This window comes from Myotis nattereri (assembly GCF_964212035.1).
Source record: "Myotis nattereri genome assembly, chromosome: 8".
Classification (NCBI taxonomy): Eukaryota; Metazoa; Chordata; class Mammalia; order Chiroptera; family Vespertilionidae; genus Myotis; species Myotis nattereri.
This window is the reverse complement of record NC_138083.1, coordinates 3,426,876-3,447,036: the sequence shown is the minus strand read 5'-3', so window position 1 is coordinate 3,447,036 and position 20,161 is coordinate 3,426,876. Positions and strand designations below refer to the sequence as shown.

At 64.1% G+C, this 20,161-nt stretch overlaps 1 protein-coding gene across 1 annotated transcript; it reads left to right on the top strand.

Annotated features, from left to right (window-relative positions):
* Positions 1 to 628: 628 nt before the first annotated feature.
* On the top strand, positions 629 to 20,160 carry COL9A3 (collagen type IX alpha 3 chain). Its single transcript, XM_081097836.1, has 32 exons — positions 629 to 710; positions 1,241 to 1,309; positions 2,464 to 2,499; positions 3,092 to 3,163; positions 3,757 to 3,810; positions 4,692 to 4,727; positions 4,959 to 4,982; positions 5,228 to 5,281; positions 5,621 to 5,674; positions 5,984 to 6,025; positions 6,970 to 7,026; positions 7,354 to 7,407; positions 7,843 to 7,896; positions 8,144 to 8,197; positions 8,576 to 8,629; positions 9,325 to 9,378; positions 10,054 to 10,107; positions 11,002 to 11,055; positions 11,153 to 11,206; positions 11,401 to 11,445; positions 11,549 to 11,602; positions 11,682 to 11,735; positions 12,307 to 12,360; positions 12,476 to 12,547; positions 13,523 to 13,558; positions 14,029 to 14,073; positions 15,298 to 15,330; positions 15,470 to 15,616; positions 15,711 to 15,765; positions 16,184 to 16,366; positions 18,411 to 18,488; positions 19,416 to 20,160. Exons 1-32 carry the CDS (start codon positions 645 to 647, stop codon positions 19,604 to 19,606), a joined length of 2,043 nt encoding a protein of 680 aa, XP_080953962.1. The 5' UTR covers positions 629 to 644; the 3' UTR covers positions 19,607 to 20,160.
* The last annotated feature ends 1 nt before the right edge of the window (position 20,161 follows it).

Below are 20,161 nucleotides of genomic sequence, written 5' to 3'. Positions count from 1 at the left end.
AAATGAGTTCGTGTGTCACCTCTGACACGCGTGTCACCTCTGACACGCGTGTCATAGGTTCACCATCACTGTCCTAGACTTTTGCCCATGGCGGGGCCCATGTCAAGAATCAGGGCTGTGGGGGCTGGTCTGAACCCTGACACGGGCACTCACCTTCTCCGGGGCGTCTTCCTGGGCCTTGGGCAGCCTGGGGCCCACTCAGGGCCTGGGGAAGGGCAGGCATCTTCGGACCCCATTTCTCAGACTAAAGGTGCGCCTTCCCCACAGGAGCCCTTCCGTGTGGGCTCCCACACCCCGGGGAGGAGCAGGGAGAAAAGAGCGTCTTTCTCTTTTGCTAAAAGGTGTGTGTGTCTCACTCAGCAGCCGGGGTAATTTTAACTCAGAGGCTGACCCAAAAAATGCCACTGGCTGCTTCCCCCCACCCCGGCCCCTGCCTTCCTCCCACAGCCTGGCCCGGGAGGCCCGGTGGCGGCGGCAGCCCCTGCCCAGCTTGGTGGGCCCCGCTGAATGGGGGGTTTGTGTGCAGCCAGAGGGGCGGGAACTGGAGACCTGCCCGCCGCCGGCCCCGCCCTCCAAACCCCGCGCCCAGAGCCCCGAGCCCCAGCCTGGCCGCGCCTCCAGCGCCACTCAGAGTGCACGCAGCCATGGCCAGAGCCCCCACGCTGGCCCTGCTCCTGCTCGGGCAGCTCCTGGCCAGGACCGAGCCGCAGGTGAGCATGGGGTGCAGGAGAGCTGGGCTCGCCCCCGCGGACTGGGGTGGGGGTCCAGGGCTCTGATGTCGGACATCCAGCCGTGCAGCCTGGGGGCCGCCCCCACCCCAGCCGCCTGGGCCAGCCAGCGAGTGAGCCTGGGACGGGGAGACTGGCACAGGCCTATCGCGACCACCAGGCTGAGCCCACAGACACCAGGCCTCCTCCGCATGAGCCCAGGAGGCTGCCTGGTCCTCCCAGGCCAGGGTGCCGCCACCGCCAGAGACCACAATGTGGCCTTTGTTCCCAGGCTCCCTGCGGTGGGCACAGCCCTTCCTGGCTGCACAGATGAGGCAGTAGGCACTGGCAGGGGGCGGGGGGCATCGCTGAAGCCAGACAGGGTCATGGGCCCCTGTGCCAGGCCCCAGAGCTGCTCGACCCTGGGAAGAAGGGACACTCCATCGGACTTGACCCAAGAGCCAACCAGGGGACCCACCTCGAGGGGGAGGGGTGAAAAGTCCCAGGTGCCTAATGACATTGTTCCATTTCAGAAAGTGGGACCTCGAGGTCCTCCTGGTCCCCAAGGGCCACCTGGAAAGCCGGGCAAAGATGGCGTTGATGTGAGTTTGGGGCGTGGGAAGGCCCAGGAGGGTTCTGTGGGGCTTCAGCTCTGGCTCCAACCTTTACAAACCCCTCGGCCTGATGGAGAGAAAACTACGTCCTACTTCGTAGGTCGGGTGATGTCGGGGTGATGAGCCAGCACCCATATGGGATGTGAAACAAAGATGATCCTTGTTCCTACTTGGGACACACCCCACGGGGCCTGCATGGGGCGGCGGGGGGGGGGGGCGGGGGGGGGGCTGCATGGTGGTCTTTGACTGGAAATGTGGGCACTGAAGTGTGTGCCCGGGGGTCTGTGCTCCTGTATTCTGGGGGTTGGGTGTGGAAGTGCAGGGCCTGACCCTCTTTGTGGGTCTTGTTGGGGCTGCTGGGGGCTGAAGCCAGCCTTGGAGGGACTTGGCCTGCACTGCACCCCTGGTAGGTGCCCCAGGCCAGCAATATGGGGGGGCAGCTGAAATCCTGCAGCCTGCCCCCAGGGGCCATCTGGGGTGAAAGCCCCTCCATCCAGCCACCTCCATGAAAGGTAGGGGCCCCCTCCAAGGCATCTCCTCACCCATATTATCCCCTCTGAGTCCCCAAGGCCCTGCCTGGCCGTTGGTGGCTCTGAGCCTCCCCCTCAACCTGGACCCCACGCCTCTCCCGCCTGGCCGGGCCCTTGGCCCCCCAGGGCTCCCAGGCCAAGCTGATCTTCCTCCTGAGGATGCATCCGCTCAAGCCTGCCTGGAGCCTCCGTTAAAGGGTCGCAGGCCTGGAGGCCGTGGCAGGGAGGCCCGGGCTGGGGCTGCCCCTCTGGACAGGTGCGGGCAGCAGGCCTCTCAGCGCCCACAGCGCTTCCTGAAGCTTCTCTGACAGCAGAGGAGCTAGGGCTTCTTGGAGCCTTCCCCTTGGTTCTGGGGGTCATGACCCTGAGCCCTCAAAATGATCCCCAAAAGCAGTGTAGGCCATGTCAGGGCTGAGCCCAGCCTGTCCTAGCCCCTCTCCCCAGTGCCTGCCTCAGCACCTGGCCCTAGCGGGGAGGTGCCCTAGGTGTGGACGAGGGGGTGAGGGGCTCCCGACTTGTCTTCTGGGGCAGGGCCCTGGGGCCCAGCTCTGCTCCCTGGGGCGGGGTCTTCAGGGAACCCTTGGTCACATCAGGGTGTCTCCCCCTCTGCAGGGAGAAGCTGGTCCTCCGGGTCTGCCTGGGCCCCCGGTGAGTGTCCTGGCTGTTGTGGGGGAGGGGTGGCCCCTTCCAGTCTGGAGGGGAGGGTGGGCCTAAAACAGAGGGGTCATTGACACCCCTTCCCACCACACTGGGCCCTGGGTGAGGGAGCAGGGCTGAGCCAGGAAGGGGTGGGAGGCAGGGTGTGTGTGTCGGAGTCTGCGAGGCTCTGGGAGGTGCGGGCTTTGAAGCTTTCTTTGGGCCAGTGCCTGGACAGGCGAGGAATGCAGCCTTGCGGGGTAGCTGGCCAGAGGTCCCCAAGTGAGTCCTCACAGAGGCGTGTGGGCCCAGGGATTGAGGCCCCACAGTCAGCCCTTGGCCGGAGAGGCTGACGTGTCCAGGTGCATGTCCTGCAGATGTGAGCAAGTAGGGGGCCGCTAGAGAGGGCTGCCCTCCTGGGGCCGGTGAAAGGTTGGCAGGTGACCCCAGCTGGGTCGGGTCTGCAGCACACGGGCAGGGCAGGGCCTCCTGGAGAGAGGCCCCTCTTGCGTTGTGGGTGGTGCCCGGACTGGAAAACACAATTTCTTGGTGAGGCCAAGGCTCCCCATTGGCCCTTCCTCACTCCTCTGCCCTTCCTCCACAGGGACCGAAGGGGGCTGCCGGGAGGCCGGGGAAACCAGGAGAGGCCGGGCTGCCGGGGCTGCCTGGCGTGGATGTGAGTGTGCCTGCGCTTTCTCTGTGCCCTCCCTGCCCTCGAGGCCCCCTCTCCCCTCCCTTGAGCCCCCACTCCCCTCTGGGCTTGGACAAGTTCCTCCCCAGGCCCAGGAGTCAAGGTTAATTGCTGCTATCTAGCTGGGCCTGCTCTGGCCTTTATCCCAGAGCTTAGTCTGGCCTTGGCCAGCAGAGGACAGAGCCCGCCCACAGTAGAGGTGAAAGTCCCACCAGCTCCTGCTTATCTGGGAACAAACACCCATTATCCAGGCCCCTTTGGGCCCCAGTCCGTTGGTCATCAGGGGCTCAAGGCCTGGCCCCAAGACCACGGGGCTGAGGTCTGGATGGGACTGCTGGGCTCGCCAACTCCAGCAACGGCTCCAGGCGCTGGGCTCCCACTGGCTGCTTCCGTGTCCCCCAGAGGTTCTGGGCCCCCGTGGACAGTGGATGGCCAGCACAGCACGGTGCCAGGCCCGGGGGTCTTCTCGGCCGCTCTGGACTCGGTTTAGTTAGGGAAGGGCCCATGGGTGGTTCTCCCCTGCACAGGGGAGGGGTCACCTCCTTCCATGTGACCCCTCAAGCCCTGCCTCCCCCCAGGGTCTGACTGGTAGGGAAGGACCACCTGGATCCAAGGGCGCCCCTGGAGAGCGGGTGAGTGCCAGCAACACGGGGGGGGGGGGGGGGGCGGCTGCAGGCAGCCCAGGGGCGAGCTCGGGGCCGGGGCCCTGCAGGACCGCGGGATAGCAGGGGACACAGGGTGGCACGTGCACGGCCCCCCATTCCACACCCACCTCTGGGCAGAGTTGTCCTGGCATTCAGACTGTGTTGGGGGGCTGATACAGTTGGGGGTGATGGACCCCACATGCCCTCCTGCTCCCCGGGTGAACACTCAAGAGGCCCGGGGTCGCCCAGGCTGTGCCCTAAGTCTGACCATCATTCCTGAAGCCCACTTCCTGACCGGCCAGCCTCTGCAGGAAGGCTTTCTCCAGCCCCGCACGCTTCCCCTCCTCTCTGAGCAGTGACCGTCCCCCCAGCACTGGGGTGCAGAGGGCAGGGGGCACAGGGAGACGGAGGGAACTCGGCTGGAGGAGTGGGGACAAGGGCGAGAGTGGCAGCTGTGGCCAGTGGGTCCTTTGGTGCCGGGTGGACGGGGGTAGGTGAACTCCAGGGTCTCTGCAGGGAGCCTTGGGTGGGCAGGACCGGAGGGGAGTGGCCTCAGTACAAGGACCGTGTCTTCGGGAGGCTGGTTGACAGGACTGGCGGGCCAGGCGGGCACCCGGCTGCCCGAGGTTCGGGCTCCTCCGCAGGCCAAGGTGGAGGGTCCCGTGACCTCCGAATCCAACCACCAGGGGCTGGGACCAGTCCCAGGCCCCTGGGGCAGCAGAGGGTGCCCCTCCCAGGGCCCTGTCTCTGTAAAATGAGGCCCCTCCTCTGAGGAGCTGTAGGATGGACCTGGGAGGGAGGGAAACAGGTTTGCAGACAGAGGAGGGGTGACTGGGCCCATCCCATCCCTGACACCGTTTCCTTCTCAGGGCAGCCTGGGACCCCCGGGGCCGCCGGGACTTGGGGTGAGTACATCTCATCTCCTGGTGGGGGTCTGAGGGGCTGCAGGGTCCGACCAGGGTGAGGTCCCAGGCCCTCTCCTCTGCTGACCCTCGGGCTGGGTCCTCTCTCCCAGGGGGTGTGGGAGGCTCTCCTGCACCCAGACCCCCTGAGCTGCTCTTCCCCACACCCACCCGGCCGGCTCAGGGGGAGAGTGGGGTGGTGGGCAAGCTCTGACCCCATGCTTGGCTTTGCAGGGCAAAGGCCTCCCCGGACCTCCTGTGAGTACAACCCTCGTGGCCCCGAGCCAGGCACGCCCACCACACCCACAGCCAACCTGGCTGTCAGGTCCCCAACCAGGGCTGGGGGGGGCTTCTGTGGGGGACAGAGACATGCGCCCCTGGAGTCTCAGTCCCTTCCGAGAGGGCAGACCGGCACTGCATGGGGGTCTGGGAGTGGGCTGTGACTCCCCAGCTCCCCAAAGCCCTTGGGTGCAGACTCCCACCCCTCACTTCTTTACCTCCAGGGAGAGGCAGGGATCAGCGGGCTCCCAGGTGGACTTGGCCTCCGGGGCCCCCCGGTGAGTGGCTGCCCCGACCTTCCCCACTGCTGGGAGCAGGCACTCTGCTTGCCAAGACCCCCAAATTCAACCACCAGGGGCTTCCCACCCTCCACCCTTCCCTTACTGCCCCCACCTCCTGCCCCCTTCCCTTTCGTGATGGAAGCTGTGGCTGACATCCAGGGACTGGGACAGGCCCGACCTCAGGACACAGACCCTAGGACTGGTCGGGGGGTGGTAGGCAGAGCTGGGAGCAGCCCCCCAAAGACACAATCCGGAGAGGCTTCTCTCTGGAAGTAGCTGGTCCCCTCACCTCAGGTGGGGGCTGGGCCTGTGCACCTAAGTCATAACATCCCCCAGGGACCCTCTGGACTCCCAGGCCTGCCTGGCCCTCCGGGACCTCCTGGACCCCCTGTGAGTACTGGGCAGGGGCTCTGGGTGACTGACTGCATGGTGGGCTTGGTCCTCTGTCCCCAAGCACCCCTCCCCTGGCCCTCACCCAAGATCTGTACCACACCCCTCCCCGACTGGGTCCAGGGCCGAGCAGAGGGTGGGGATGGTCAGGGCTTCTGTCCTGGTCACATGCCCTGCCGATGGGCCAGTAGCACTCGGCTCTGACCACAGGAGGGATGAGGGCCCAAGGCCCCCAGTGGTCCCTGAGTGGTGAGGATGGGGAGGTGGGAAGGTGGGTGGGCAGTGTCACAGTCAGCCATCTCGTTCCAGGGTCACCCAGGGGTCCTCCCCGAAGGTGCTACTGATCTTCAGGTGGGCATTGCTCGCGAAGGGGCTGGGGTGCCTGTCGTGGTGGGAGGGGGTCTGGCCTGATCCCCTGCCTCAGACATCCATCTGGGGAATCAGCCTGTTCCCTCCCAGAAGGAAGGCAGAGATGGGGGCTGGGCATAGCCTTGCCCACCCCTCCCACCTCCCCCAACCCCTCCCACCTCCCCCCTGTCCCAGTCCAGCTCTGCAGGAGCCACATGCAACAGTGAGAATCCAATGTGCCATCGCGGAAGGTTCCGGACTGTCCACTGTTATCTTGGCCTTTGAGCTTTGTCACTGTGTCAGAGGGGAAGCGGTGGTGGGCGGCCAGACCTGTGCTCCGCCCGGGGGGGCCGGCAGCTGGTCACCCTCTGGGGCTGTCTGCCGTCTCTTCCCGCCCCACCTGCGTCCCAGAAGGAGGGGCCTCTCCAGAGTGAGAGCAATGGCTGAGTCCCTGATGAGTCCGTCCAGGCACTGTGGTCGACGGCCTCGGCTCCCTGCCAGATCAGCCGTGGAATGATCTAGAATCCTTAGGCCCCCACCCCACAGCCTCCCCAACACGGAGCATCCAGTCTGTGCCTGAGGGACACGTCCTTCCTGAAGCGTTTGTGCAGGGGAACCGCCTGACGCTCGCTGCAGGGAGTGGGGCTCGCATGAAGGCGCCTTTGTGAGGCCGCAGACACTCACTGAATAGCTGCCTTGAACCTGTGGCGCCTGCACCGAGGCTGAGAAATTGGAGCCGCTGTGAGGAGGCCAGGGGCCTAGTGGCCAAGGTCTGGCTCCTACAGAGCCTGGGCAGCCCGGAATGAGGCCGTGCGGCCCGGGACCCCTTCATATTAGGATGCCCCGCCTCCGGGCCCTGGTGCTGAGCTGTGTTGGGGTCTGGCTCGGAGTTCCCGGGGTCCCTGTGTCTCGGGGGGTGGGGGGGTCTGACCACTCTTTTCCGACAGTGCCCGGCCATCTGCCCGCCAGGGCCCCCCGGCCCCCCAGGAATGCCAGGGTTCAAGGTGAGTGGTGTGGCCACAGGGTGACTCAGACCTGAGCCCACCTCCACGCCCTGAAAGGGCAGCCCAGCACCTGTATGGGCTGAGATGGGGGAGGTGGGAGTCTAGAAAGGGGGGCTGGCTTCCCACCCTGCCTGGGGGCCTTGCTCTACCCCCGCAATCAGCGTGCATGCTCGCTGAGAGAGCTCTTTCCTGGTCCAGCTGCACCCTCGTGACCAGCCCTGTCCCAACCTGGGCTGTCTCCCCGTGGAGCCTTGGCCCAGGGTGGGGGGTTTGGGGGTGGGGGAAGAGGTGTCAGGCTGTGACTCATCACCCACCACTGGCTTTTAGGGACCCACTGGCTACAAAGGGGAACAAGGAGAAGTCGGCAAAGATGGCGAGAAGGTACCCTGGTGGTGGCCGCTGGAGGGGAGGGCATTTGAGTGGTGGTGGCGGGTGCGTGGCGGCGGTGGCATCGAGGGCGTGCCTGACTGAGGAGCTTCTATGGACACGTCCCCAGCAGGCCTGGGCAGGCCCCACGGTGGCCAGAGAAGTCTGGCTTCAGCTCGAAGTGGCCCCAGCAGCCCTGCCACCGTCCCTACAGCCACTGCCCATGGGGGCATCTTTTCCTCACCACAGGCTGGGGCTGGGCCAGGTGCCCTCCAGCATGGAGTGGCCAGACTGCCACTTGGGCAGCAGAGGGGGCCGCCCCAGCCAGGAGTGGCTGGGAGTCTGTCTCTGGAGGCGGGCCAGATGAGGGGCGGAGCGGGCGGGCATGGAAGGGGTTGTGAGAGCTTGGGGCTGACCCCACCACCATCACTTTCTCCGCCTCCTCTGCAGGGTGACCCCGGCCCCCCTGGGTCCCCCGGCATCCCTGGCACAGTGGGGCTGCAGGTGAGTCGGGGAGGGGCTGTACAGGGTGATGGTGTGGGATGGGAGCCCCTTGGACAGCTCGAGGCTGTGGGGGATGGTCCTTTCCTCTCAGGGTGCTGATCCCAAGGGTGTGTGGCCCCACCCTTCGGGGCCTGAGCTGAGGCTGAGGGCTTCTAGGGAAGCCACCAGGGCCACTCAGTGGCTCCCGGGGCAGGGCAGTCCTGGGGGGCTTTGGCCTGGCCCCGCATCTCCAGCTCTCTCCCCACAGGGCCCTCGGGGGCTCCGAGGACTGCCAGGGCCGCTCGGGCCCCCCGGGGACCGGGTAAGTCTGCCAGCACCCACCCGCCAGCACCCACCCTCCCGCACGTGATGGGCTTTGGGCTAGGCCGTCAGCACAGGCGGTTGGGGGGCCACCTCCAGACCTCCCCAGTGGCCACAGATGGCTGTGTGACTTGGCGAGGCTGCCTCTGAGCCCTCACCCGGTCGTCTCCAGAGCCCAGGTCCAGGAGGATGGGACAAGAGGGAGGCCTTGGCAAGCGTGGAAGGGGGCTTAGGGACCACTAGGTGGCTAACTAAGGAGGGGTCTGCTGGGGGCGCTCGGGGGGGTGCTCGAGGCAGGGCCTTCCACATGGAGCAGGGTCCTCTCTGGGATGCTGGCCAGGCTCAGAAGTGAGGCCCAGATGCCCCCTCTTCTCTACAGGGTCCCATCGGGTTTCGAGGACCCCCCGGGATCCCAGGAGCCCCCGGGAAAGCGGTATGTGTGAGTCCTGGGGGTGGAGGGCCCATGCAGGCCCAAGCTCCCTGTTCCCTTCTCTCTTCCTCACTCAGACACCTCCCCAGCCCCACTGGGCTTCACTGTACGTTCCCAGGGCTGAGCCATTCTGCTGTGTGGGCACACCTGGGCATAACCAGTGGGCACACCTGTGGGTACACCTGGGAAGGTACCTGTGGGTACACCTGGGCAGGTACCTGTGGGTACACCTGACCATAACCAGTGGGCACACCTGTGGGTACACCTGGGAAGGTACCTGTGGGCACACCTGGCCATAACCAGTGGGTGCACCTGGGCAGGTACCAGTGGGCACACCTGGCCATAACCAGTGGGCGCACCTGTGGGTACACCTGGGAAGGTACCTATGGGCACACCTGGGCAGGTACCAGTGGGCACACCTGGCCATAACCAGTGGGTACACCTGGCCATAACCAGTGGGCACACCTGGGGAGAGACTTTACCAGAGTCGTGGGTCTGTCCTTGATGGAAGATTTGCACCTTCTCTCTCTGGATGGAGTGAGGTGTGGTGGGCATTCTTCTGGCCTCTGTGGCCCTCAGCAGCCTCGGTCCTGCCACCTCTGACCACTTGCAGGCTGATCCTGCCAGTCACCCCTCAGTCTAACTCTCCCACTTGCTTGAGTTATGAACTCTGTCCTTGTCCCCCCTTGTCATTTCAGGGTGACAGAGGCGAGAGGGGCCCAGAAGGGTTCCGCGGGCCCAAGGGCGACCTCGTAAGTGAGAGAAGCTTGCTCCTCTGGGTCCTTCCTAAAAAGAACCTGGCCTGGGGGGAGGGGGAGGACACATGATGTCACATGCCAAGGGACACAGGGATGGCCCTTTCCTGCCGGGGGGGGGGGGGGGCGTGTGGCCGCTGGGCAGGTGGGGGCCTGGCCTGCCTGGGAGCCTCCACCCCATTTGCCCAGCAGCTCCTTGAAGCTACGGTCCCCTGACAAGTCCCCCTGCCCCCGAAACAGCGGGCTGGGGCCATAGGACCTGGCTCCTGGGTGCAAATTCTGGCCACGGACACACATCCCCCGAGAGGCCTGGGCACTAGTGCTTGGCCTTGTGCCCAGCTGCACAGCTGCGAGATGAAGTCACACAGAGCCCGCGCCTCCGGTGTTCAGCCAGCAAACGAGGAAGCCGAGAGGGGATCTGGCCATGGGATGACCTCCCCAACTGGCACTGCCTGCGGGCACTCACCAGTTCTTTCCTGGACTGAGCTGGCCACCCAACATGGCAGTGTCCGTGCTGAGGGCCCTGCACTGGGACTGGCCAACACAGCTGTTCCCTGACCCAAGCACAACACCTGGCATCCAGGGCCACCGCCCAGGTCCCCGGGGAGCGACTGTGACAATATGGGAGGGACGTGCCTCAGTTCCAACCGTCATGGCTTGCGTGTCTTTCAGGGCAGACCTGGTCCCAAAGGAGTCCCTGGAGGGGCCGGGCCTGTGGGAGAGCCGGTGAGTCCCCGCGTCCCTGCGGCCTGTCCCTACACGGAGGGACTGTCTGCCCCGCGTTCTTGTCGTCTGCACCGTGTCCCCCGCTTCGGGGGTATGTGGCCCTCACGGGGCTCAGCACTCTGCTGTCAGCCTCTGCAAACGTACCCTGGTTGAACAGGCCCCCAGTGCTCACTTCACGAGCCGGACATCCTGTGCTCACCTGGCCCTGCCCAGGTCGCAGGGGAGGCATGGCTGTTGGCTGAGCTTCTCTGTAATCTGGGGGCATGTGAGATGTAGGTGGGTAGGACCAGCAAACACAGAAGCAGGACACCCACGCTCGGGCCCATGCCCCCTGCCCCCGCTATGTGCCCACACTCAGCCCAGACCCTCTGGGCTCCTCCCCACCCTCCTGGAGCTCAGACACCTGAGTGGGGAGGCGGCTGAAGGCGGTGGGCAAGAGGCACACTGCTGTCCCCTACCTTCCCCAGACTTAGCTGTGTTCTCAGTTCCAAATGAGTCAAGAGTGTGGGATCAGACAGGCCTGGCCCCAGCCTCAGTTCCCCCATCTGAAAAACAGGACTCTGCTAGGGACTGTGAGGAGTCTGGACAGAGGTGGAGGGTGCACATGGTCCACAGGCGCTCAGTGAGCATCAGAGTGCATCCTCACCACCTTTCCCTGCCCTCGCCCCCTTCCTGCCCGTGCACCTCGCCTGGGTGGTCTCAGGGCAGCACAGGTTACTACACTGTGGCCACTGAGCCATGAGACCAGCTCAGGGTCCTCTGGCTCAGGAGGCACAGTCAGTGGGGGGAGGGGGAACTGCCCGAGCAGGTGGCCTGGAGGGCGATGGGACCGGGGAGGGGTGTGGAGTGAGGGACATGCTGCCTGTCAGGCCTCATGCCATTGCCTATCCCCAGGGCATGCCAGGCAAGGACGGCAGGGATGGCGTGCCAGGACAGGATGGCGAGAAGGTGGGTGCTTGGCCAGTGGCCTGGAAGGGTGGAGGGGGTCTGCCGGGAGTTCAGCCTCCTGGGCCTCAGCACCCCATCACCCCTGGATCTCCCACAGGGAGAGGCTGGGCGCAATGGTGCCCCAGGAGAGAAAGGTCCCAGCGGGCTGCCGGTGAGTGCGTGGGGCTCCCACGGGGCCGGGGCTGCAGTGGATGCTCCCACACAGGGCGTCTCCCGGGGTCCCTGGCTGGGGCTTGTGCAGGGGTCTCTGCAAAAAGAAGCTCCTCAGCCGTTGGGGTTCCCTGCTTCCGGTCATGCGCTCCCCTGTGGACTCGGCAGCTCTGACTCCTGGCCTCTGTCCTGCAGGGTCTCCCCGGACGAGCAGGGTCCAAGGGTGAGAAGGGAGAACTGGTAGGTGGCTTCTTCCTCTGGGGGGGGGGGGGAGGGGGAGGGAGAAGGGGAGGGAGGAGGGGACCCCAGCCCAGGGTCCCAGATGGAGCCCCCCTTTGTGCAGGGCCGAGCCGGAGAACTGGGTGAGGCTGGTCCCTTAGGAGAGCCCGGCATCCCGGTGAGTAGCCACAGCCACCCCACCCCCTCTGAGAGCACAGGCCCCGCTGACCACCCCCTCTCCCCTCTCCCCGTGCCAGGGAGATGCTGGTGCGGCGGGGGAGCGCGGGGAGGCTGGCCACAGGGGCTCAGCGGTGAGTGAGGATGCGCATGGGAGGGTGGGCCGAGGACCTGTCTGTGCGGGCTGGGGCCGTGTGACCGGTCTGTGCGGGCTGGGGCCGTGTGACCTGTCTGTGCGGGCTGGGGCCGTGTGACCGGTCTGTGCGGGCTGGGGCCGTGTGACCGGTCTGTGCGGGCTGGGGCCGTGTGACCTGTCTGCGGGCTGGGGTGGTGTGGGGGACGCATCAGTGGGCTGAGCACAGGAGACTCAGGAGATGGTGAGGGCCAGGCCGGAACTGTCCTGCTCTTGAGGCGTCTGTGCTGAGGGGACAAAGGCCGACCCGCGGCACCTCCCAGGGCCGAGTCCCGGCCATGGATGGAGACAATGACCACACAGCCACCGCGCCCTGAGGCCCTGGGCGTCGAGTCCTGGCACCAAGTCTGGCTGCTGCATGAGGTCCCCTGGTGTACCTGACCTACCCTCTGGGACTCCCCCAACTACCCGTAGGACACCCCCCGCCTCTGTCCCTTACGACTGGGCCCAGTGCCTGTGTCTGCCTACCCCCTGGGGAGGCAGAGCTGGACTCACCTTCCTTCTGATTTCAGGGAGCTCTGGGCCCGCAAGGCCCTCCCGGGGCCCCTGGCATCCGAGGCTTCCAGGTGGGTGAGGTTTGGGGCCAGGGTTTGTGCCCAGTGAGCCCAGGTGGGCCAGCTGGGCAGGGAGGGCCCCTGCTGGGCTCCCTGTGGGTGCTGACCAGCTGGTCTTTGTCTGTAGGGCTGGAAGGGTAGCCTGGGGGACCCTGGCCTGCCAGGCCCCCAGGGCCTCCGCGGCAGCGTGGGCGACCGGGTAAGTGGCTGTCCTCACAGGGGTGCTGAGCATCCTGGGCACAGGGTCACCTGGCTCTGAAATAAGCATGAGGGCCATGACTCTCCACCACTGGGCTGCACTGTGGCCAGCTCCTAGACTCCCTGAGTGGCCTTGTGACACCAGTAGGTTCACTTGGGGGTCCCTCCTGTCCATGACAGTGGGGCACAGAGGGTCCCAGGCCGGCTGGGACCAGATGACCAGGTGCCTGAAGGATCTCTGGGAGGAGGCTGTGGCCTCGCCCAACCAGGCCACACCAAGCCTGTGGGAGCCCTGAGCATCTTCCTCGGCCTCCGCCCCGCTCCACGGGGGCTCCTCAGACATGTACCCCAGGCCCTGCGAAGGCCCCCCTGCCTCCAGACATCGCTGCACCCTGGGAGGCCGGGAGCCACACCCGACATGCTGGGGACACATGAAACCACTGGCCTGTGGTGGAGACAACAGCCCTTCATTAGCGTCCAGGGGGAAGCTCCAGGGGCAGGATGCCCCCCAGCACCGGGACTCTGAGGGGGAGGCTGAGCCTCAACAACTTCTGCAGCGGCCCTCCCTGTGGTCCAGTTGCCCAGGGGCAGGCTCAGACTTCCTGCAGTTTGGTTCTCAGGCTGCTATTGAGCAAATGGACCATTTGCATGTAGATGTTGTAGGGGCCACCTCACAGTTCCCAGACAGGGCCCAGCCTCCGCCTGGGGGCTCCTGAGCCTCTGACTCGGCAATCCCACGTGAGATCAGCCCAGGACTGAGTGTGTGAAGGGTTAGAAACAAGACCAAATTAGAGGCGCCTGGGAAGCAGTGGAGCCATGCTGCGGACCCCCTAGGAGACGGCGGGCTGTCGCGTGGGAAGATCCTGAGGCCTCGCACCGAGGGATCACACAGGAGCCTAGCTTTGGGACAGAGCGTCAGGGAGGGAGCACACACCTTCGCTTCCCTAATTCCTCTAACTCCGAGCCTTCTCTGCAGGGCCCGGGAGGAGCCACAGGCCCCAAGGGAGATGAGGTGAGCTGCCTGTCCCACTCTGAGCTCCAGGCAGTGGCTCCCTTTCATCTCCTTCCTCCATCTCTGCCCTTGGCCCTCACTTGCCCCTCGCTCCCTCCCAGCTGCGAGACAGCTCTGGGCACCCAGCCCCAGAGCCAGACCTGGGCTGGCTCCCAGGTCCACAGTAGCTGCACCCTGGGAAGTGGCGGGGGCAGGTCTAGGTTCCCCCTGCTTTTCCAGGCAGCATTTTCTCCCTGGAACCTCGAGGGTGGATGGGCCTGCACTCCTGCCTCTGCTTCCGACCTCCGGCAGCACCTGGCCCTTCTTCTATTGGCCGGGGACCTAGAACAATCTGAGCCCAAGGAGTCTCTCCTGGGAAGAAAAGCCTCTCACGCCAACAGCGGGTGTCAGTCCACCCACCCACCCCCCGTCGCCCGAGCTTTGGGAGCCCCCTCGGGCATGAACACCCTTTAACTTGGGTGTCGTTTCAGGGCATCGCTGGCTCTGATGGTCTTCCCGGGGACAAAGGCGAACTGGTGAGTGTGTCACGTGGACTTCACTGTTACACTAGGGGCAGGCTGGCCAGCTCGGGACCAGCCGTGGCCCAGTGAGCGTGGACAACGCCGAGCGTGTCAGCGGGTCAGCGCGGCGGCCACTGCGTCCCTGCGCTGTCCTCGGGGGAGAGGGGCCACAGGCCTGTCCTGCAGTGGCACCGCCTGCAAAGGCTCCGTCTGTGGCCCCTGGAGTTGAGTTTTAATGGAAGAAAAGTGGGCTTCTGCGGAGGTAGAGCCGGCCAGGCCTCCGTGGACTCGTCAGCTCCGGGGGCAGTCTCGGGTGGGAAGGGCCGTGCTGCCCGCGTGGCAGGGCTCCCAGTCCCCTGCCTCTGTCAGGCCCACGCGGCTCAGGCAGCACCCGTGTCCGGCCGAGCCTCACGCCCAGTGCAGACCTTTCACTTCTGCAGCCAAGTAGCCTCCCTTGTGTGCTGTTCCTGGTGTGAGTTCCCAGACAGCCCTGCCACACGGGCACTGGCACGCGCCGCCCGTTCATCTGACTGGCGGGCAGTGCCTTCGAGCCGGGGAACCCTCTCGCTGGGCTCGGCTGTGTGAGCTGAAAGCCTCGCTCCTGGTCTCCCTTTTGGCCTCAACGGGCTGTCACCCAGACGGCCGCTCGGGTATCTGGTTGGAACTATGTCCGCTTTACACCCAGGCAGGCGGCTTCCAGGGGACGTAGCCAGACAGGGGAATTGAGGCACAGAGCCCTGGGCACGTGTGTGACAATAACAACGGAGTGGGAACAAATGAGCCAGCCCCTGGACTGCCACATGAGGAATCCTGTGCAGCGACTAACACACCTCTAGGGAAACTAAGTTAAAAAGCATCCGTAGAGCCCTGGCTGGGTGCTCAGTGGTTAGAGCACTGGCCCACACACTGAAGGGTCTTGGGTTAAATTCCTGGTCAGGCACATGCCTAGGCTGCGGTGATCCCTGGTCGGGTGCGTACGGGAGCTAACCGATCAATGTTTCTCTCCCTCTCCCTTCCTCTCTCTCAAATCAATAAAGACTGAGAGACTCAGGTGAGGGTTAAAGGAACGGAGCCCAAAATAGAGGGCGGGACCCACGTCAGAGTCACGGTGGTTTCGTGGCTGATCTGACTTTGTATTTCATCCTCGAAGAGTCATGTGCTGGGTCAGTTCCTTGGCAACTGCTTCCCACCCAGGTAACAGCATGTGGATCATTAAAATGCTCCCTCCCTCTCCTGCAGGGAGCCAGCGGCCCCGTCGGACCCAAAGGCGAGGTGAGTAGCCGGCAGTCTGACAGCAAAGCAGAGGAGCGTCCGGCCCTGTGGCCGGTCGTCGCCAACCTCTTTCCTCGGAAGCCGCGTGGCAGCTGCAGGTGGCTGCCCCCACCCAGCGGGTCCTGTTGTCTCTTCCCAGCCCGGCAGTCGGGGAGAGCTGGGCCCAAAAGGCATCCAGGGTCCCAACGGCACCAGCGGCGTAGAGGGTGTCCCGGGTCCCCCTGGGCCCGTGGGCCTCCAGGGCGTGCAAGGTGTGCCTGGCATCACCGGGAAGCCTGGCGTCCCGGTACGTGGCCTTCCTCTCCGAGTGTGGTAGCGGGGCCTCAGCGAGGTGCCAGCACCCACCCCCCTTGCGCTGACAAACTTTGGGTGCATTTCAGGGGAAAGAAGCCAGTGAGCAGCGCATCCGGGAGCTGTGCGGGGGCATGGTCAGCGGTGAGTGCTCGCCTCCCGCCTGGGCTGCAGCTCCACATCCTGCCCCCGCCCCGCGCTGACCCGGGGTCCTCGGGGGCCCGTGGCGGGGTCACACCATGCCTGGCACACGGGCATGTTCCCCGTGTCCACTGAAGAAAATACAAGGAGCACACTGCTGTGCCCTTTGGGCTCTGACGGACCAGTGGCCAGCTGGCCACTCCGATGCACAGCTCTTTAAGGAGCTCTGAGAAAGCGAGGGTCTCCTCTCCGGCCTGCGCTTGCCTCGGCACGCAGAGGGTCCTGACCGCATTCGTCACAAGCCCAGCGCTGAGCCATTGCCAGTCGGTTGAGAAAGCGCCCCTGAGAGGCAGAGCAGCTGTCGCTTTGCAGGACGCACTGGGCCCCTCCTCCTGACTAACCGCTGCGTCTGTTTCCAAAGAGCAAATCGCACAGTTAGCTGCTCACCTGCGGAAGCCGTTAGCACCAGGACCCATCGGTCGGCCCGGCCCGGCAGGCCCCCCGGGGCCCCCGGGGCCTCCAGGCTCCATTGGTCACCCCGGTGGTCGGGGGCCCCCTGGATATCGTGGTCCCACCGGAGAGCTGGGCGACCCCGGACCCAGAGGTGAGTCCAGGCAGCCCCACAACAGCCCCACATGGAAGCCAGACCTGCCCTCCACAAGCTGTCTCCTCCGTGGGGGGAGGGAGGGGACGCAGGGACCCGAGGGCACCCAGGCATGAGCCAGTAGACGTTCGGGGCTTGACTGGCTTCGGGTCCCGTCACGCTGCCCTCCTCCGTCCACACGGCCGCACAACACTCTGAAAGGCTGAGCTTTTGCTGGAAAAGCACAGTAAATTCCTTATTCATCCGCAGGTACATTTTTAAATATGATGTTTTCTCTAATCAGAATAACGTTTGGGGAGTAGGGGTTACTACGACGTGGGAGACGAATCATCAGGGCCTCTTGGTACTGAATAGAATGCACCTTCATGAAAATACAACACTGCTGCTGCAAAAGGCAGACATTTTAAAATTCAGAAACCTCCTCTGGACTGTAACGAACGAGGGAACAGAATTTAGAAAGGAGGTAAATCCTGGCATGGCCCCCAGGACCCATGCAGTGGCCCTGCCACGCGGACGCCGCAGGGCACGCTGTGCCCAGACAGAAATGCAGCCTGGGGACCTGCGACACCAGCGTGGCAGCTGCTGGCCACGGACCTTCTCCAAATGGCCTTTAACACTGAGCTCGTGTTAGAACACGACGTTTGCCAGCACAGGCAGCCTGCGGCCAGTCGGGCTCACGATTCCAATTTATTGACCAAATAATTGTGTTTCTGAAAGCTAGCTTAGAGATGGAGCAGTTCCAGCGCTAGAGGGTGAGCATGTCAGGTGCACCTTCTCGTCCCAGAGCGACCTAGGCCCTGAGTTACTTCCCGCCCTCCATGGTGTTGGAGACAGGCTGGTGCCTGGATGTCTGTCCGGCACCCAGAGCAGACAGGCTTTCTTCACACAGGGATCCAAAGACCTCACGACTTCTGAAAATAAGATTCAAAACGAATTAATCACCTTTACGGATCCTCTCAGAAAACCAGTGTGGCAGTCTAACCGTGACGGTCATCACACAGCCCCTTCCTGCGAGGATGGGCTTTGTCCCGGGGAGGCGTGGCCTCACTCCTCAGGGGGGGCACGGGATGGTGCCCGAGGGTGGCTGTGACATTAATCTGGGAATGTGCAGTGCAGAGCCTCAGGCAAAACCAGTCAGTCCTGAGCTCCCCATCCTCCAGACACATAGGTCAGGGGCACGGCAGGACCCCCCTGCCCCGTGGGGAGGCCATTCCTGCCAGCGGTCCTGGTGGCCTGTGTGTGATGGCCGCACACTCCTCCCCTGGCCGCACACTCCTCACCTGGCTGCACACTCCTCCCCTGGCCGCACACTCCTCACCTGGCTGCACACTCCTCACCTGGCCGCACACTCCTCACCTGGCTGCACACTCCTCCCCTGGCCGCACACTCCTCACCTGGCTGCACACTCCTCCCCTGGCCGCACACTCCTCACCTGGCTGCACACTCCTCACCTGGCCGCACACTCCTCACCTGGCTGCACACTCCTCACCTGGCCACACACAGCTCACCTGGCCCACACTGCTCACTAATGCAGAGGTGACGGGATTGGAAGGCTCCCTGACACCCATGGAGGGAGCTGGGGTTGGTCTCCTCTCCCAGGCGAAGGCTCCTCTCCCATGCTGTCTGCAAGGGTCACTGCACCAGTGCGGGTCCCGCTTACCAGGAAGGTAGCTTCACACAGAGCGCAGGCCGACAAGCAGGCCTCCTGTAGACCTCGGTGTCGCAAAGACCAGAGCTCGTGGGAGGCGGTGGCCAGGATCCCACGATTAGAGGGACATTTGAAACACCTGTGCACAGCTTGTGGGCCATGTTGAAAATAGGGTTACAACGGGATGTCAGTCGTGTGACAGGCATAAGTACGGAACAAAACCAGCACCGTCAGAAACGGCCACTGGGATGTGGGCGGTCGCTCAGCCGGCTCCCGTGTCGGAGCCTTAGCGAGCGTGTGGACTGAAGAGCTGGCCATGGGCGCCAGGTGGCTGGCAACGCCACCCCGAAGCCTTCCGCCGTCTCAACACCCGTTTCTGTCAACTCCCTCTGATAGGAAGCCAGGGGGACCGCGGAGACAAAGGCGCGGCCGGCGTGGGTCTGGACGGGCCCGACGGAGACCAGGGGCTCCAAGGTACAGGGCCAGTGTCTTTAACCACTTTTGTGTCTTGGCACCTTTTCCCAATTCTCTCGCTGTGTGGGCAGCATGGGTGGCAGTGTCTCCGGTCTGATGAAGGAGTTGCTTTCTCGGGCAAAGATTTTGAGGCGAGGCTCGCGACCATCTGACAACCACTTCAATGCGTGAACGTTTGCCAGTACAGGGCCTCCTGCTCCCCTTTAGTTAAGCAGACTCGGTTAAAGTGTTTGACTAAAGCCACCTAGTATCCATTCCACTTAAATTCTAACAGAATTTTCTCTTAATGGACCCACAAGTACCCTGAATGTTTAAATTTTAATGTCAAATATAAGAGCTGTCCTCAGGAAAGGCCAGCCCCAGCCCACCCCACCCCAACCTTCTGGGGGACTGTTTGGGGTCATTGTCATCTGCACTCACATCCTGGGAGTCCACACCACAGGGGGGCAGGGCCTCCCCAACCCCGCCCCCCCCGCCCCCCCCCCCCCCCCCCCCCCCCGCTCCATCTCCTCTCCTGGCCACACCCCAGGCTTCTGGCTTCTCTGCTGACCCACCTCCACCACCATCCCCAGTCAGGGGCCCCCTAGGTGGGAGAGTCTTTGTTGGCTCCCCCCGTCCATCCCTCCCCGTGCGTCCCCACCACGCACTCCTCCCACCACACCAATGCACTCCTGAGGGTGGAGTCGGAGCTGCCACACTCCAGACAAGACCCAGACACTGCTCCTGCCTCGCCACCGGCCCGTCCCGCCCCAGCCCCTCGCAGCGGCTCTGCCCTGAGGTTCTCGGGGCCTGGGCTCTCCTCCCTGGGCTTCCAGGGTTCGGAGACAAGCCAGTAACGTAGAGTGTGGGGAGGCTGCAGGTGGACGGGAAGGCCCGCTGCGGCTCGCTCACTCCAAATCTACACTCATCTTCCTTCTCTGTCTCAAGGACCCCCAGGTGTGCCTGGTGTGGGCAAAGACGGCCAAGATGGCGCCCACGGTGAGCCCGGGCTGCCCGGAGACGCTGGCCTTCCTGGTGCCGTTGGTGCTCAGGGGACCCCCGGCATCTGCGACACCTCGGCTTGCCAAGGCGCTGTGATGGGCGGCGGCGGCGAAAAGTCAGGTCCTAGAAGCTCCTAAAACACAACCTAGGAAGTGAGCGTGACACCATTGAAGCAGTGGGCTCTGGAGGGACACGGGGTCAGCAGCGTCCATACTAAGGAGAGAGCAACACCCCGTGCGGGACGCCCAGCGAGGCCTGCATCCTGTGGGGGCGCCTGGACTCCTGGTTCCCACGAGCATCCTCCAGCTGCCGGCGACGTCCTCTCCTGTGGGTGCACAGCGGCCCATGTGGCTGCAGCGTCGGACCTTGGACACAAGCCCTGTGTGGTACCAGCAGGAGGGACAGGGAGTGCGGTGTGTTCAAGCCCACGAGGCAATTCAGCAACTTGTTTACATGGCATTTGTGTACACTAAGATATAACCCCAATAAAATGATAAATTCAAATTCATGACTGACCAGTGTAACCAAAAATAAAGGATTTCACATACGGTACCCTCCACACCAAGGTCTCGTCTGACCTACCTGCTTCTTTTGTGTAAAACTGTTAACTGTCTCTGACCAACAGTATTTATTGACAGTGACTTTGTATTGCACTAAGCCTGTTGTCATAAATAAAGCCACTCGTTTGAAAA

Coding starts and splice junctions, on each gene's coding strand:
- COL9A3 (XM_081097836.1), top strand. CDS start 645: ATGGCCAGAGCCCCCACGCTGGCCCTGCTCCTGCTCGGGCAGCTCCTG. Junction 11,056..11,152: donor CAGGACAGGATGGCGAGAAG/GTGGGTGCTTGG, acceptor GATCTCCCACAG/GGAGAGGCTGGGCGCAATGG. Junction 11,603..11,681: donor TAGGAGAGCCCGGCATCCCG/GTGAGTAGCCAC, acceptor TCCCCGTGCCAG/GGAGATGCTGGTGCGGCGGG.